This window comes from Plectropomus leopardus, chromosome 11 (genome assembly GCF_008729295.1).
Source record: "Plectropomus leopardus isolate mb chromosome 11, YSFRI_Pleo_2.0, whole genome shotgun sequence".
NCBI classification, from domain to species: Eukaryota; Metazoa; Chordata; class Actinopteri; order Perciformes; family Serranidae; genus Plectropomus; species Plectropomus leopardus.
This window is the reverse complement of record NC_056473.1, coordinates 27,606,735-27,625,735: the sequence shown is the minus strand read 5'-3', so window position 1 is coordinate 27,625,735 and position 19,001 is coordinate 27,606,735. Positions and strand designations below refer to the sequence as shown.

General features: G+C 41.9%; 1 protein-coding gene across 1 annotated transcript in view; it reads left to right on the top strand.

Annotated features, from left to right (window-relative positions):
* pclob (piccolo presynaptic cytomatrix protein b) overlaps positions 1–19,001 on the top strand; it is a 70,709-nt gene that overhangs the window by 19,353 nt on the left and 32,355 nt on the right. Inside the window, exons 11-12 of the mRNA XM_042496104.1 lie at positions 10,559–11,503; positions 12,147–18,972. Of these exons, the coding sequence (XP_042352038.1) occupies positions 10,559–11,503; positions 12,147–18,972 (7,771 nt within the window). The remainder of the gene's footprint in view (positions 1–10,558; positions 11,504–12,146; positions 18,973–19,001) is intronic.

Genomic DNA, 19,001 nt, shown 5'->3' with positions numbered 1-19,001 from the left:
TTTCCTCCTTTATTTTATGTGGGTGGCAGCAGCACATGTGTGTGCCCGCTTGGTGACGTACCTGCAGGCGGTTGTTGAATGCATGGCTGTAGCCTTTTCATTTCTTGTATGTGAGATGTAGCAATGCTTTTTCTCTCTGAGCAGTCACACTCCCCTGTGTGGTTTTTCTGGTTTTCTGGCAAACAGTGATAGCAGTTAATGCCTTCAATAATTTGTTAGATGGGCTTTGTGAGACCCATCTGGAGTGATTTGGTGAAAACGTTAGAGGCTTTCATTCCTTCTCTTGTAGTTAATTCAGTGGTCAGCTTGAAGATGCTCAAATGACACTGTGCCGCAATATTTTTGTCATGGGTACAAATCAATAATGTGCCATGTTTGTTGTGTTAGTTATTTTTCCAGAGACTTTTCAATAAGGTTGTCTTTGATGCTAATACTTGTAGGGCTGGGAATTATAAAGATATTATACCGTATCAAGATATGAGACCACATATTGTCTTACATAATGGATATGGTTATATCATGATATGAAATAAATTGGGGTTTTCCCCTGATTTAAAGGTTGCATTACAGTAAAGTGATGTGCTTTTCTGAACCTATCAGACATTCTACTTGTTTTAATACTTGCCTTTCCCAACGTTGTCATTATATCTACATTACTAATGATTTTTGACCAAAAATGGAATTGTGTTGATATTTTTTCAAATTAACAATAGTCAATCCTACAATATTGTCACTGCGAAGAGGGAATTTGGTAAAAAACACAACAACAAAAAAAAACATTTATAATGTTCGATTCTGTCCCCCAGTTCTAGCGTGAATGAAGTGCTTTTAAGGAGATTTTAAATAATTAAGATATATATCATGTATTGAGATATAGCCTCAAAATAACCAAATATAATTTTCAGCCCATATTGCCTGGCCCTAAATGCTTTCATAATGTGAGATCCTGTTGAACGGGTCAAAGAGTCATTCAATAAGATAAATATGTAAGAAGACAATTCAGTTAATGTGACCTTTTATTCCATTTCTGGCAATAGTGATTTCCTACTTTCTATGAAAGACAAAGTATTTCTGGCTGACAGCTGTTTGCAAGAGAATGGGGGCAGTGCGTTCTGTTGACTCTCAGTAAACAACAAAAATCATCTCTGTAGTGTGTGAGTGGCTGTGTGCCCCCCCCCCCCCCCCCCTTTTCTTTATTTCCGCCTTTAGTTTGGTTTCCCAGGGACAGATTACCACAAGCTCAGCCCAAATGGCACATTATTGTGGGAAAATAGGATACAAATAGAAGTCGAAGAGATGGGCCTCTTATGTAATGGACACTTCTCACATTTTTCGTGGACACCAGAGAGGGGGAAGAGCCTCGGGGGTAGAGGTTGGATGGCGGAAGGGACAAGCAGGGAAGATTGCTGCTGTGTGTACTGTACAACATAGATTCATTCCTCTTAATAGCTGTGGAAAACAGAAATGACTGAGCCTCAACACCGCTGGACAGGATGAGCCGCCATACTTATTGCTGTCCTATGACCTGCTTTATCCAAAGGGGCTGTCATTGCCGGTTCTCAGTCATAGACGTGTGTGGCCTTTTAGAAATGAAGGGCAGAAATGCCTCCTTTTAAAATATGAAAAGGACTTGTAAGGTTCCCAAGATGAGAGGCAAAGTGAGTGCTGGCAGCAACTCTATCCATTTTTCCTTTTGCCTTTTCTGCTTCAGCTGATGCCATCAAAAGCCTGGGAGTAACTGTTGTCTGATAAGTAGGACACACGTGTGCCGTGCTCTGCCAGCTAAAGCTTTGTGTGTGACAGATGAGACAGCATGAATGATAGTTTCTCATCTCTCAGTTTTTATGCCTCTGCGCCAGCGAAAGCTGAGGCTGGAGGCATCATGTTTTCGGGTTGTTCGATGGTCCGTCTGTCCAGCCGGCCGGCACATTCTTATGAACGCAATATCTCAAGAACACCTTAAGGAAATCTCCTCAAATTTGGCACAAATATTGATTTGGACTTAAAAATGAGCTGGTTAGATTTTGGTGGTCATAGGTCAAAGATCAAGGTCCCTGACCTTGTCTGTCTCACTCTTGTGAAGGCAATATCGCAAGAACACCTCGAGGGATTTTTTTTCAAATTTGCACAAATGTTCACTCTGACTCAACGATGAGCTGATTAGATTTTGGTAGTCAAATGTCAAGGTCACACCGCCCTTGCATTTGTCTCATTTTTGTGAAAGCAGTATCTCATGAACACCTTGAGGTATTTTTTAAAAATTTAGCACAAACATTCACTTGGACTCAGTGATGAGCTGATTGAAGTTTGGTGTTCAGAGGTCAGGGTCACACTGCACCTTGCATAGGTCTCATTTTCTTATAGGAAAATTGCATTTAGGGAGTTTTTTCAGTTTTCCACTTGAACTCAAGAATGAACTGATTTCGAATCTGGTGGTTGCAGGGCAAAGTTTAAGGTCATGGTGACCTCCTTAGGTGTCTTTCTTGAAACGGTGCTGATTTCATAGATCATCTGTGTGTAAAGCATCCAACCGCTTGCAACCGTATATCTAGTTTTTGTTAAAATTTTACCCGAATTTGTACATAAATATTAGTTTATTGTAAGAGCCATTGGAGGAATTATGTCATCAAAGTTAAAAGCAACCGACGAACATCCTATGAAGTTTCCACGAGGGACTGATTCATGACAATATCTCTGACTCACAGGCCCAGCTTTTAGCACCCCAAAGGGAACACTTTTGAAGTCTTTTCATCAACCTCAGAGTTTTTATAATTTTTTTTACACGCCAGGTCTATGTGTGAGATGTTTTCTGCTGTAGGCCAGACACCTTGACTCCATGATAAGGAGGAGACACCCCTTGGTGCTCCTAGTGACAGTGTTAAAAATAGTCCCTCTGAGGAAGAGTTCAAGCACGGCGTACCTGCTGCATCCTCACTCTTTTTTACAGCCTCTTACGGAAATGAGGCTATCATTGCTTAAATTGAATGAGCTCATGATTTAGACTTGATGCTGCATTAAATCATTCTTGAAATAATCTTATTTGTTTATTTATTTGCACATACACATGTATAGAAGAGACAGAAAAAGAAAATTAAAAAGTTTTAACATTGTGCAGGAGAGGTTAGATGGAGATACGGAGATATGGAGATACCTCCCCTATTAAGTACCTATAATCACTGAAAAACACAAAGAAAGATAAAGACAAAGATTGCATAATTGTTCAAAATCTCAAGACTAAGCAGTAACAAAAAGTTGATAAAAATGTTTTAAAAAATTGCATTTACAAAGTAAAATGGATTACATACGAATCAATGATGTGCTATGATTCTTTGCAAATTAGGCCTTTCCAGATGTCTGTTAAATAACAATAAAGTAAATAGTGTTCTATCATATATTGCTACTCCTCTCAGTTGTTTTTCAGTAGAGCTTATAACAGTATTTTCTTCTGAAAGGACGTATGCTTGGTGTTTCATGACGTTGTGAAAGCTGCAACACTTATCCCTCAAGCTGCAATGACTTCCCCTAATATGAGAAAACAATGTTGCTGTTTAAATGCATGCTGTGGATTTTTTAACTCTCCTGCTGCAGTTTCAACATGGATTTGTTGTTCAAAATATAGCATTATTAAGGAAAAATACAGTGCACGCCCTGACTCCTCAATAGTCACCTTACTGCGTCCTTTCATCCCAAAGGTGTCCAGGGGACGATCTGTATTAATCTCAAACATGTATTCTGTTGTCCCCAGGGTGCTGTTAGTCCAAGTTTTTTAGCTTGTGCAAAATTGATGTGACATAACAGAAAATCGTCTGCCACTGCCATCAGTAAATCTTAATTACTTATAGGCCGATGGCAGTCAACAACTTCAGCTGATACAGGGCTGCGTTTAGCCCCAAAAAAACATAGCAAAACAGAAACCGTGGTATGTTGAACACCCTGTAGTGTTACACAGGCGCACTGCCTCTTGATACTGTGGTGTTTATTCAGTTCAATTCAAAGGGGTTTTATTGGTGTGGGAAAAGTTCTATCTCCATTCCCGAAGCAAGTGTGGAGTCAAAACATAAAAAATCTATGCACATAAAGCAAAGATAATCCAGAATTTGGTTTATATACGTGTGGCTGCTGGTTGGTTACTGACACACACAACAAAATGGGGAGAAAACATACCTCGAAGCCTGTTGTACACCATTTTGAGGAAACGTGTAATTCAGCTAGGAAACCGTAGCAAAACGGTGCACACTGTTTTGAGATTTAGCGTGTGCCTAGATGAATCCCGATTTACTTTCTATCTAGGCCACACCAATCCACGACCTCTCTTACCCCACATTTCACCCCATCGCATGCTGCCATCAACATAAGAAGTTTGCTGATGTGCCCTTTGTCAGATTGGAAAAAAGCAGGGGGTGTATTTCCTTGTCTTTAGAATGAAGCACTTTGCTTATTACAGATTAGTAGGTCAACGTTCTCTATTATCAAAGTCTTGATTTATGAGGAGTTCTGCTCTGCGGGGGCCACTGAAAGCCAAGTATATTAGCCAGCTACAGCTTTTGCCAAAGGCCTCTGCCAGAAAATCAATAAGAAACTTACCAGCTCCAGCATCAGGAAAGAAAGAGAGGCTGAGAAATAGTGGCGTAGTCCACAGCCCAAAGGCCATCCCCTCCGTCTGGCTATTATAAAATGTAAATTTCAGGGGCACTTTGATACCCAGTGGCTCGGGTGTCAGAAGAAGGAGTAGGTTTGCACAAATAAAACAAATTCAAATTGTGGGATTGATTCATCAGTTTGCGACAGGCTTTCCTGTTAAGAGCAGTGTGATAGATGTTTAGGCATTCGAAATTTACACTTGATTTACAATGTCTTTGTTAAACCACACGCGTGTTAGTGCTGATAGTGGACAAGATATATTCCCCTTGTCAGCTTTCCAACCTTCATGATGGAACATGCAAAATGTGCATGCAGCATTTGAATAACAATAAATACATTTGTATTTGAGTGTAAAATATTTCATTGTCTTGAAAAAACCCCACTGTTTTAAGGTACTCTGTGCCGAACGTGGATGGGTTCTTTTCCTAAGGTGTTGCAAAAATGCAGAGTGCCTCTTCCTGTGAATAAAGTGAAGTGGGCATTTCTTTATTAAGCTCAGCAGATCCAGCCTAATGCAGCATGCCTGTGTGTCAAGAGCATAATTTCCTGACTGCTGTCATTGTGAAGGTTTGGTAATCCAGCTCACAGGCTAATCGTGGGGAGCAGCCTCTCCCACAGCTCTCTGCTTGGGGCTCCTGCTCTTTACTCATAAAACAGATTTAATTAGACAAAAGGATGATGGCGACTTTCCAAACCCTGTGGCTCTGATGCATGGCTCTGAGACTGTGTGGCTGTGAGGCAGTGACTGGCGCTGGAGGGGAATGTGATGGGATTAGGACTTTTTGTTGACGGAGATGTTTTTTTTAAATTATTATTATTAATGCAGGGTGATTCAGAATTAGGTTAAGGTGGAATGAGTTAGCAGATGCAAAGTTGGTGCAATGTAGGTGTGTAAATGTTGATCTTTGCTGATTAATTTAGCATGAATTAGGTGTATAATACATAATGCAGAGGTGTAACCATTCATTTGAATTCTTTTGTTATTGCTCTGTCCATCTGCTCTCCACAAAGGTCAGCTGTCATGCTGAGACTTGGACCTGTTCAATACCAGCACCTGGAGAAGTGTGAGCGGCAGGGCCATTTTTAGATGACGGTAGAGGGAGAATACAGTAGATCAGTAGACAGACTCAGGAATGCACGGCCATGGCTCAGCCATCTGCGAACGCTGCTGTTTGATCTCTCTCTATCAATCTTCCCTGATAACTCTTTTCAAGTTTGTCCTGTTGCAGGGAAGCAGAAGTAGACTGGGGAATAGGCCACAATGTTGGATTTTAATGAGTTATGCAAATGTGGGTTTTGACAATCCTGCGGCTTCTTAACAATTGGTGTATTGTTAATATGTCTTAATTCCAGTATGCAATTATCTTCAGTGTCTGAGAGTGAATTTAGGTTACCCAGATTTTCAGAGTAAATGCTATGATGCAGATGATTGGTGGAATAGACCTTAAAGAAATAGGGGTGGGGAATATATCATATATACTTGATAAATCACAGCTTGCTCCTTGACAGGCGGGTTTTCTATGATGATTCTGATTCAGCAAGTGAGACACTAGTTGATCCTTCAATTAGGAAATGTTTGAAACAAATATGAGTGCGAGTATACAAATCGAATACAAGGACAAGTACAAATGAAGACGAGCGTTCAGGTCAGCTCAGACATAGACAAGACAGAATGCAGACTGACTGACACAGAACATAGTAATGGATAGCAAACATTTGTGTCACAGTGGGAAGTATATATACCACTGCCTTTTCGTGTGTTTTGTGTCAGCCAGCTTTCTAACACATCAGCTATAAGAGTCCTTAAAGGGATGTTTCTAAATTTGCTGGCCCTGCATAATTATGAAAGAGTTATATAAAAACTCATACTAACACTTCTCTTGGGATATAAAAAAATGACTATATCACAAACATCATGTATGAATTGTTAAGTTTTTTTTTTTTACCTTACACATGCACTCCTCCACCCATCCCAGACCATTTCACCTGAGCAATAGTGTGACCAGGTGAGGCGTGTGTTTTTGCATCTGCAGAGTTCTGATCCCAACTATTAACTTGCTTTTTGCAACCATGAAGCACCGATGTGACTTGTAAATATTATTGATATATGAAATGGGGAGCTGTTCGTTTGTTTCAAGCTCACAGTGAATAAATCTTCACTCTTAAAAGCACTACAGTTAAAGAAGTTTAACTTTCCACTAACTGCTAACTATTGACCGGAAAATTCAAATTCACAGCAAAAACTTCAGCTCATAATAGCTTTGTTAACACAGTACTTAATTTAACTTTAATATATGACAGTATTTTATTTAACTTTATTAAAATCTGACTTTATTATGACCATAACTACTTTGTTTAACTTTACTGTTACTGTAGTTAATTTAATATTTTTGTATGTTGGTCCTCAGTAGTTTAGAGATTTAAAACTATTGAGATACATATCGTGTATCACAATATAGCCTAAAAATACCACAATATTATTTTCAAGCCATATCACCCAGCCCTATGATGAATGATAGATGTTAACAATGTTCAAATCTGCTGTAATTATGCTAATTTACACATCAAGTTTATATCCAAGTGCTCTTCTATCTAAAATGGAACAAAGAGTTATTAATTGTGGGTTTTTTTCCATTGTGGTATTGTCTAAAATTATGGGTATTACAGCTCAGGATTGTATCTACAATGAAAGAATAGATTTTGGAATATATTTTCTTCCAAAATTATATATATTGGTATAATTACATTCATTTTCTATAGTAATAACGATAGCACCAGTGCATATGAGCTGCCTCTGATAAGGCCATTCTGGTGGATTGCTAAGATGATCAGAAAAGGGGGAAGAGCTGGAGTTCGTGATTCCTAATTTATAATTTGAATGGCATCGGTTGTGATATGATTTTGCTGATTAGCATATGTATGGGACAGGAGCACACTCCTTGTTAGCTGTGATTACATCCTGCAAGCATGACAGAGGAGGCGGGGGACAGGTAGACAGATGTGTGGAGTATACTGTATACCTTTTCAGATGTTTAGTCTTAATAAACAACTTAATTGTATAAACTCTATTCTGTGAGTTATTCTGTATTGTAGATCAACCAGTTGCATTATGTGCAACAATTTACAAAGAAAAATAAATAACCCTCAGTAGAATTCAGCTTTTATGAGAACCAACATGACTTATATAACTGAAAGTGTTTGTCCAACATCAAAGGTAACATTAGTGAGACTGAGCTTGTGTAAAATCACATGAAATAGAGGTTTAAATGATTTATTGGTTAACACGATTATGAGCATCATGCAGTATGCTGATGAGGCTTTGTTTGCTCCTGTTGGGAGCCAATAGGATTATCATATCCCTCACTGAACCACAACTGACTGAATAAAAGCATCCTAGTACCAATCAAAGTGAATGCATCAGTATCAGGTTGCAGCAATGTTTTGCATTATGGCGTTATTTATCAAAGGCTGTATATATTATACAGTATATTAGCTGTAATTCTGTTTGCCATGAATATGTCTAAGTTAGTAAAAGCCTTTTACAGCAATGCAGCAAATCATGTTTTTCTTTCAGTTTTGCTGTTGCCCACAGTCTCAGGTTAGAATATGAGCATTTATATTTTCAGACATGCACTATTTGCAGTAGATTTACTGTAAGCTATGAAACAATATTAATAACCTTTAATAGGAGAAAAAAATGACTTTAAGTGATGCCAGTTTTGACCAGTCATTTTTAAAAGTTCCCTCTAGCTGTGTCTTTTTGTAATAGTAAGGTCTTAGCAGTGTGATATTTTCGGCTTGTTTGTGAGAACACAGATGAAATGCCCGGCACAGCTGGGATGTAAGAGCAGGTTTAAGCCCGGGTATGACAGAGGGTAGATTACATCACTTACGGAAGCTCAACTCAGCACATGAGCCTGTGAACTATGCTATTAATTCACTGCATCCTGAACCAGTGTTAATCTCAAAAAAAAAAAATGTGTGTTTAAAATCACATCCAAATGACTCTCCTGTTTATGAAGTGTGTGGATATCAGTGTGCTCAGGTGGCAGTTGTGGTTCCATAATTAAGATGTATTAAACGTGTATTGGTTCTAATACATTCTTGTGGATAGAGCAATTAAAACTTAATGGTGTTTCACAAACAGGATGTGTGTGTGTGATGTAATCTCCTCCTCTGTCCTGTGTATCTGAACTGCTCTCCCCGGCTCTGCAGAGGCAGGCGCATTGCTGTGATTTGGTCTGCTAGGTTGCTACAGACACACCGCTTTATCTATTGACAGCTTAAGCCTTCCTCTCCTCCTTAACTGTCCATTAATGGAGCTTAGATGTGATAAGAAATGTGTCTTCAGAGGATTAAATTTCTAAAGTAATAGCATTGCTTATAAAATGTGATTAGCTCTTTTGCAAGGTAAGCATTTTTATTGCTCTTACAAGTGTCGTAAGTTCTAGTGTAACAGTGGCGAGCATGTTAATGGTAGGGACCGCAAGCTTCTATCAAACATATATTTATTGGTGATAAGTCTGTGTAAATGCTTCGGTTGTTTGAACTGTCCAGCAACGAGTGCGGGGTGAAGACTGAATTTATATTACTTTAAGTGCCGGGGTATTACTCAGCATTAGAGACTCTGTTGTACTGTATCATGCTCATGTCAATAAGAAGTCAGAGATCTACTATAACACCATAAAACCTCATTGCCTTGGTACATATTGATATAAATCAGTAAGTGTGTTTATTTTAAGTTGGTATTTCACCTCCATATCATTTCAACTTGAAAGTCACAGCCTAACAGCTAAATGTTAGGCATAGTGGGAACTATATATCAGTATGAGGTCAATAACAGGTATTTTTAATACTAAGACTAGATAGTAGACAACTAGGTATATGTTTCAATTTCTTGTTGCTTGTGTGTTTTGCTTTTCTTTTCACAATCTGAAGTAAAATGTATAGGTCTTTCACAAGGTAAAGAGATGAGGCAATTAAAAAAACAACAACAAAACTAAAATGCAGCTTAATAAAGTTGACCTTCAGTCCTGTCATTCTCTCATCACATCAAAATCATCATCTAAATTTGTAGATCCTTGTTGCTACTTGTGTTTATTACTTTTTTGATATGTGGAGTGTCAGCTTTGCACTAATGTAATGTCTGTGCACAGCATACACACAATAAAAGCATTGGAGAAAATGCAGTGTCAGTTATGTGTATTTCAGTTTTTTTTAAATTTGCAAAAGAAATTGCATACAGTTGCACCATGTGGATGAATTCACCACTTCAAATTGAATAGCATAGATATTTGCTTTTGTCAGTTTTAAGAAATGCTTATTCATTCAGAGCTTACATCAAGGATATTACAATTAAGAGCAAATTCATTTAGTGTTGGATTTGGCAAGAAAAAAATGTTAAAAAGCTGTGCTTTTGTGAGGGTTTTCTCAAAGTAGCAACAAAACTTCTGCAATGAGACCTAATCCACTCTTAACAACTGGGTACCAGAACATTAGGATTCAGTTTAAAATACAAAACAAAACTTAGCTTAAGAAGTAAGAGTTTGCAGTAGTGGTGGGAGTTGCAACAAAAAAGCACTGACAGGAGTGTATCAGCTCAGCAATAGTGAAAAGTAGCAGGTTACAAAAGCCATGTCTGTGCTGTTCACCTATATGTTAGGTTAACTCAAGTAGGAAAATTCAAATTAAGCACTGCTTTTCTTATCTCCCTTTATAAAGAACCCCCCTGGGCCTGTACTTCGAATGATCTGATAAGAAATCTGCAAAATGCTGCTTTAGCATCATCTCAATATATAACTGAAAGTCTTTTATTGCATATGTGAAAACCCTAATTGGGTTTGTAAGGTGTTTTTTTATGTAAATCTTGGCATAGTGTGTTTCCTGACCTATGTTGTTTTTGTTTGTTTGATTACAGAAGGAATGGCTGTGTCTCAACTGCCAGACTCAGAGGGCTTTGTCTGGACAGCTGGGAGACTCTGGAAAAGTTCCCCAGCCTTCACCTGTATCTGCCAAACCAGAGAACCTGGCCACACCTGCAACCAAAATGGCAGAGCCCAAAATATCCCCAACAAAGGCAGAGCCATTACCTGCCATCGCAAAATCACAGCCCACACCTGCCCCTATCAAGGCAGCACCAACCGATCCAACTCAAAAGGCAAAGACGGAACCTACGTCTGTCAAAGTGGAAACCACTGCAACAGCAGTGTCTGCAAAAATCGAGATAGAGACTGCACGCGTACCTACAACAGCAAAGGTTTCACCGGTTACAGCAGAAAAACAGCCTATAGTAGCATCAACAGCAGAAGCCATTATGCCCGCTATGGCCACTGTGCAACAGAGAGAAACACCACTAAAGACTGAAGTGTCAAGCACAGATGTTTCAGAGACTACAACAGAGGAAAATAAAGAAAAGGTAGTGAAAGTGGAGCCCAGTAAAACTGAAATTCCCAAACCTGAGGAGTCTAAACCTGTCCTTCCAGAAGTCAAAGCTGAGGCAGGAGTAGCTGCAGCTTCTCCTTTGCCAGTGACTGAAGCCAAAGTTGTTCCCACCTCCCCTATTGCTGCAGAGGTTGCTAAGGCTGGAACTGTTTCTGGGCCTGAAACGAGGCCAGAATTGTCTGCTGCAGAGAATATTATTAAGGAAGTGCAGCCTGATGATCATATCAAACTCACAGAGCCAACCAAACCTTTGCAGCAAGTTGAGGGGCAACCAAAGTCACAAGAACCACAGCTGGTATCGGAAGTAGAACCAGTCCTGGCAGTTGACAGCGAGGAAGTGGCTGATAAGTTGGTTGAAAAGATTGATGTTACTTCGACTCCAGAGATAGAACCAGTATCTACAAAGAACATCACCATAAAAGTAAGAATGAATCCTCTTGATTATAAAATAATTATTGTATTAACTAATGTTCAGTTTAACATAATAAAATCCTTTTTGTAAAGAAGTTGAAAAAAACTATGGACAGTTATTGCCCTTTTTTAATGTACATGAAAATTAAATATAAATGTTGTCTTTAAAATTCTCAATGGTTACAAAACTGACAAACTATGTGAAGCCTTGTTACGTGTTCTCCAATAGTAGGTTAGTAAGCTTTGCATGAAGCATTGCTTTATTCTTTACTATCTTACTGCATTTTACTGCAGCCACTTTCATTATTTTTTTCTGCCATCATTTGTTAGTATAATTTGTCACTTTTTTTTTTTTTTTACCACATGATGACATTATTCTAATGAATGTGTAATTACACTTATACACTCAAGGAAAGCCTACATTCTGCTGAGCATGTTTTTCCTTTTTTATTGCATGTCTAGTAAGGAGCAGACATAAGATAATCCAACTTCCCACTGCATTAGACCATTGTCAGAATTACTTTTAATAACATGCTACTGTTATAAGTAAAAATAAAATACACATAAAATATCTGCTAGTTTTTGCCTCAGAAAGACTGGTTCTTTCATCAAGGAAATGTATTTACTGTTATCTTGTTTTTTTTACATTTTAGGCGCAAGATGAAATCAAAGAAGAGCCAATGAAAGAGAGGAGGATCTCCCTAACTACTGGGCAGGCTAAACTGGACAACACAGTTATCACTGTGACAGCCAAAAATCTTGAATCCAAAGCAGAAAAGCTTGATGAAGATCAACCCCAGATTTTACCCATATCACAGGAATTGAAGGATGGGCAGGTGGTTAGTGATACATCCGTTCCAGTAACAGAGAAGGTTAAGGCTGAGAGAAGGCGCCTAAGTTTCCAGGTGATGGATGAGAGCAGTGAAAGTGAGCTCACACCCTCACCCAAAGTCCAGAGGAGACGACTGAAGGTCAGCAATCTTTCATCCAGCAGTGAGGACATTAAAACTGAAAGTGCTGACTCTTCTTTGGAAGATGAAGAATTCATCCGCAAGCAGATAATGGGAATGGGTGATGAAGAAGAAATGTCTCTTTCAGAGGATGAAAAAGAAAATAATTTGGCAGATGAGGACGCTAACAAAGAGATTGAGCTTGATAATGCTCCAGTGACAGCTGAATCACTGTCTAGAAAAAGTAGCACAGAGAATGAAGAGAGCCCAGCCAGGAAAAAAGCCCTTCCAAAAACTGATACTACAACTACTCAAGATGTTCCTGAAACAATGCCCAGCAGTACTTTCAAGAAAGCTACTCCAGCTATGAGACAGAGACAAAGCACTGATGAAGAAGTAGAGAGTATCACAGAATCTTTATCAAAGGGATCGTCTAGTGTTCAGGTATCTAGCTTTACCCCAGGATCTTCCCCCACATCAGCCTCATCTCTGGAGGAGGACAGTGATAGCAGCCCCAGTCACAGGAAACTCAGTGGTGATAAACAGCATCGTAAAGGTAGGCACAGGCAGCCAACCCAGCCTCTTCCCACTATTGAGGACTCCTCTGAGGAAGAAAAGATGAGGGCGGAAGATAAGTCATGGAAAGACAAAGATGAACGCAGAGGCCATGGCCAACCACTGTCTCCAAGTGAAGATGTTTCTTCCACAGAGAATTTGAGACAGGCGATGACTGAAACCGATAGAACATCTGGCTCTGAGCACTCTGTCGCTATAGAATCAGAATCAGAGGCTAGGCGAGCTCTACAGAGAGGACGCAAGCCTTCGGTAACAGTGATACCTTACACTTATTCTGATCCATTTAAAGAGAAGGATGCTGTGACAAAATCGTTGAAGAGTGCTGAAGAAGCATATGAGGAAATTATTCAGAAGACAAAAGCCATTCCAGGGGAGAGTCCCCCTGATATTGAGCCTCTCTATGGAGGAATGCCAATAGAGGACTATCTTTATGAATCCTTGGTTGAGGAGCCTGAAATCATGATAGGTGAACCTCAAGAGAAGGAACTCAAGCAGGACACTAGCTTGGAGAGTCTCAAAAAACTCAGGTCTCCTGAGGAGGTTTATGAAGAGATGATGCAGAAAAAGAGAGAGCTGATGATGATAGAGCAAGAGTTTCAACAGGCCCAGACTGCTATGGAATCTTCTTTATCAGGAGCTCCAGTCACTGAGCCTCCCACAGTTGCTGAAACCTGTGTGGTGACCATACCCACGGAGGAGAGACCCCTTACTGAGCAAACTGACATGTCTCTTACAGGCACTGAAACTCTTAGTGAGGTGCCAGTGAAGAAAAAGAAAAGGCCAGCTCCACCACGCCCCTCTGAACCCCCTAAGCGCTCAGAGGGGACTGTTGTTCCTAGCAGTACTACTGGATCTATAGGATTTGTTAGGCCTATGGTTCCTCAAGATCCTGCACTCAGAAAGGCATTGTTTCCCATACCAGACCTGAAGATTACCCAGTGTTCATCTGGAGAGGAAGAGGATGACAGTCTTGCAGATGAGTATGGTGTTGGTATTTCCTCTGATATTACCCCAAGTGATGACTCTGACACTAAAGATCCATCCATAAGCCCACCTTTGTCTGAAACCGCAGAGATGGAGCCTATCTGCGTTGTCTGTGAAATTCCAGAGCCAAAACCTATTCCAACTCCGATATCAGCTCCAGAATTAACCTCTACACCCTCCCCTGTATCACCAGTGTCACCTCCAACTTCGCCAGCCACTCCAGATTCCAGTTTGGCCTCTAATGCTACATCTTCTTCCTCATTCCAAGCTCAAACACCTCTTTCAGCAGACTCAACTCCACTGTCTACACCAACACCTCCAACTTCATATGCAACCCAGACACCTCCAGAGATCTCACCGCCATCACCGCCATCACCGCCATCACCGCCATCACCTGCTACAGTTGCAGCAGTACCCTACAGTGGGGGATCAGTCTCTCACCCTGCTCCAACCACAGTTATAGTTACAATACCAGATGTGGTGTCTGATCCTCCCAAAGCTCAAACCACTGCAGTGACTCCAGTTAAAGCTTCAGTTGAAGCTTCAACTCCAGCCCTAAGTGGGATCTCTACTCCTGTGCCTGTTGTGGTTCAAATGCCAGACTTGGTTTCATCTCCATCCCAGGTGCCTGTTGAGGTTCCAGCTGTCATACAGGTCTCATCGCAGAGCCCAACACCTGCTGTTGTCTCAGCTCAACCTGCAACTGTAGTTACAGCTACATCTGTTGCAATCTCCACTCCAGCCTCAGCCCATGCTGTTTCTATTTCTGTCACCCAGGCCTCAGGCCCTGAGCCAGTCATAGTCCAGATGCCTGACCTGGTTTCAACAACATCTTCAATGTCTGCACAACCACTACCATTTTCGGCAATCGTAACTACCCCAGCTCAAGCCCAAGCTAAAGTGGTGCCCTCAGTTCCTGTACAAGCAGCAGTCCCATCAGTGAGCCCAGTAGTGATGCCAGCCCAAACAGCACCGGTGCCTCCTCCAGCCTCAACTACCATAATCAAAAAGAAGGTACCACCCCCTCCTCCCCCTCGGTCCACCTCAGTGTCGTTACCTGAGCCTAATGCAGAGTTGCCACCAAGGACTGTACAGCATGTCACCCCTACTATGACCCCCACCGTACCCAGGGGAACCACTGTGGCTGGTCAGCCGATGCAGTCCATAGTTGTGGATATACAGCCAAGAATGGAAGACATGCAACCAGATAATGTGGCTGTACCTCAAGTGGTGACCCCAACCAGACAAGGGCATGTGGTCATCATAGTGCCAAGTTTGGAAAACATGTCTCTGCATGGACAAATCCCACAAGATGTAGCTAGCACACGGTCAATAGCTTCCACTACTTCTTTGCCAGAAAGTGGCCCAATAGCTTCAGATATACCCAGCACAGATACAACTTCACTACCAGCTAAAGTGTCAGTTGTGCCAATAGCTTCTGCTCCACCACTTCCACCTAAACCTATGGCAGGGACAAAGGTTGTAGACACAGTAGAAATACCTGTAGCAGATACACCCCCACCGCCTCCTACAACTTCACCAAAGCCCACAGTTCATCCAAAGCCACAGGTTCCCATTGCAGCGACTACTACAGTAGCACAAGTTGCTGATACAACATCTGGCCCTAGTCAAACTGCCAAGCCTCCTCCACCCATACCACCAAAGCCTGTATCAATACCAGCTGGACTGGTTTTCAGCCACAAGCCAGGAGAGAGTGTTAAACCTCCCCCCCCTCATGTGACCCACAAAGCTGCAACACTACCCAGGACCAAAGAACCTCCAAATGCTCTGTCACTTAGTCTGACACGACCTGTGGAATCTAAGTTGAGCGCAACATCTCCAAAGTCACCTGTGTCGCCTAAACATGCCAAATGTTTGCAAACCTATGTGGTGATAACCCTTCCATCTGAGCCTGGCTCACCAACAGAGAGCATCACAGTCCAAGCACCCGTAAGACGAGGTTCCATCCCAGCTACAAAAGTGTCAGGGGTGCGAACCACACCCTTAGAGCAGAAAACACCTACTGATGCATTCTCAGCACAGGCTACAGTTAGAAGAGCCTCTGTCCCCACTGTAAGGCATCCACCTCCAATAGCCATAGCTCCAACTGTGGCAGTAGAGCAAGTGACACCCCCTGAAGTAGTGGCTGCTAAAGTGCAAGTCAGGGAAGACTCTGTGCCTTCTGTAGTGCCACCACCACCACCACCACCTGTGGCTGATGTTTCGACAGTGTCATCAGATCAAGAAACATTTATTCAGGTACATAGTGTACCTCCTCCAATTAAGAAACCATATGTGCAACAGCAACAACCAATTACTCAGCCACTGCCAACACCTGAAACAGTGTCTGAGGTCATCACAATGCCCCCAGAGCCAGAGGTTCGTATCCAACCACTAATAGTGCAAGCCACAGCAAGAGCCCCATCTATTCCACCTACTCAACCTCCAAACACTGTCACAGAGGTCATAACAGTTCCATCAGAGGTTTCAGCAGAAGCACTAGTTCCTCAGGTCCCAATACAAATGATACCTGTGCAGCTACAGCCTCTGACAGATGTTGCTGTACCAGTGCAGCCAGAGGTACCCTTAGATGCACTGGTTCCCCAAGATAGACCAGCTGAAGTGCCCTCAATTGCTTTTTATCCACAAGTTGCAACTCAAGTAGAAATTCTACAGAAAGAACAGGATATGCCTATTCATGTCATGGTCACAGAGACAGCTATGGTGAGATCACCAATACCAGGAGTGAGTCAGCAAATTCCTGCTCAACAGCAACTTATGGGAGTGGAAGCGGTGGCTCACTCTGCAGAACTCCCATCAGTACCACAAACTGTTCAGCCCTTAGTGACAGAGCAGCAACCACCTCCGATAGCTGAAGTGCTGACATTTCTTACAAAGTCCGAATTACCAACAGAGGTTATTACAACTGACCCTGCTGTTAGAATGCCAGGAGTGGCAACAGTATCTCCAGTGCCTCATTCTGTACCTCTCCTTGCTGAAGTTACCCAGACACCAGAAGTACCGAAGTTAATGCCAACAGCAGTTGCTGAGATAACTCCCACAGTTAGTAAAGGGACACCATCACCCCTTGTCATGGAAGTCCAACCAATGGCAGTACAGCCAGATAGTACTTATATTCCACAAGTCTATGGAGCAATGACATCCTCAGTCATGCTACATTCAACACCACCACTGGAAGTAATATCATTGCAGCCTGAACGTGAGACACCCACAGAGATTACAGCGAGGGATGTTGATATAAGAGCTTCAATACCATCATCAGTGTTCCAGCCCGAGGCAGTGGCTGGGATGCCAGTTGGAGTTATTTCAACTGAGGAAACCACCAGCAGGAGGAGGACATCCGTAACATCAATAGTACAGCCAACATATGCTGCAATTGAGACATTTACTTATCCCACAGAATATGAAATCCCCACACAGGTGGTTACAACTGAGGCTTTTGCTACCACCAGAAGGGAATCAATAACCATGCAGCAATCATTACCAATGGCACACGTAGTACACATGCCAGCTGAAAAAGACGTTCCTATTGATGGTTATACTGTTCAAGACCCCTACAGGAGAGGATCTGTTCATTCAACAGAACAAAGACCACAGGTATTAACTTATTCTTCAGAATATGATCACCCTCTGGAGATAATAACCACTGAGGCATACACCAGGAGAACCTCAATACCTACTGCACAGGATATTCCACAGGGTGTATCTGGGGCTCCAGTCACCATTACTAAAATTCAGCAAGAGTCTATTGAGAGCCAAGAGATTCGAGGACCAGAAAAGGTGGTCTCTAGTATGAGTCACATGTATTCTTCTTCAATTTCCACTTCTGGTCAGCCCCCTGAAAGCCTGCCTAGCCTGGTCACTCAGGTGGTTACCACTGAGGTCCAGAGGACCACTGTTTCTGTTGTTCATGAAAGACTTCCACAAGTCCCTCAGCCAAGTGTAGCAATCACTATACAGCCAGATGTGGCTAAAGTCCAACCTCTGCCGAAACAGAATGGAAAAATAATCTACCCTGGTGATGTTATCGATTTACGTACCATGAAGGTTGGTGTAAAGATGACCGAACAAGGCATGGACCTGACACCACCTGAGTCATGTCGTCAGTCTTTTTCAAGTGACTCCAGTGGGCGTCAAATCACAGCAGTACAGCCTGAGATAGTAAATCTTAGTGCAGAGATCACTCCTGCAACCACACTGTCTGTGGTCACTGACAGCATCACAATAGTAACATGCACAGCCACCATTGCCTCCTATAATGCCACACAAGCAGAAAAACCACTTGATTTGCAGGGCCCTGTTACATCATTGCCTCTGGCTCTCACTACATACAAACCCTTTGAACCGCTTGCTCAGATTGTATACAGACCTGTGAATTCCCAGCCACCAGTCTGCGCTGTAGCATCTACAGCTCAAGACATACCCATTAATCTTTCCTTTGGAGCTCTGGTCGCTGCAGGAGGCAAACATCCAATGACTTCTCCAACAGCTATCAGCAATGGAGGCCCTGTCCTTTCTCTAGAGGCCACAGGTGCCATGGATCTCTCAAACTACAGACCAATGAGAGCTATGGTAGCTTTGTCTGACACAAGCCCTGGAGTGGTGACCACTGTTGTAGAGGATGATGGGACTCCAGTGGACCTTACAGCCGGCAGGAGGAGTGTGTGCTGTGATGTCATTTACAAGCTACCATTTACAGGAAGCTGCAGAACACAGCCCCCAGTTACAACCCAGCCTGACAACCGTTTTGGCTATAGAGATGACCACTATCAATATGATAATGCTGGACTGTATGGTATTAAAGGCATGAACGGTATCAAAGCTTCAATGTCTGAGACCAACCTGACAGAGGCAGGAGTGTTCTCCTATGAGCCCAAGAACGGCTATGACTATCTCAGTGGATCTTCAGATGGCGCTATAGACCTCACTGCTGCCAAACTGTCTGCTGGTGAGTATGGAGGTGTTTCTGCATGTTTG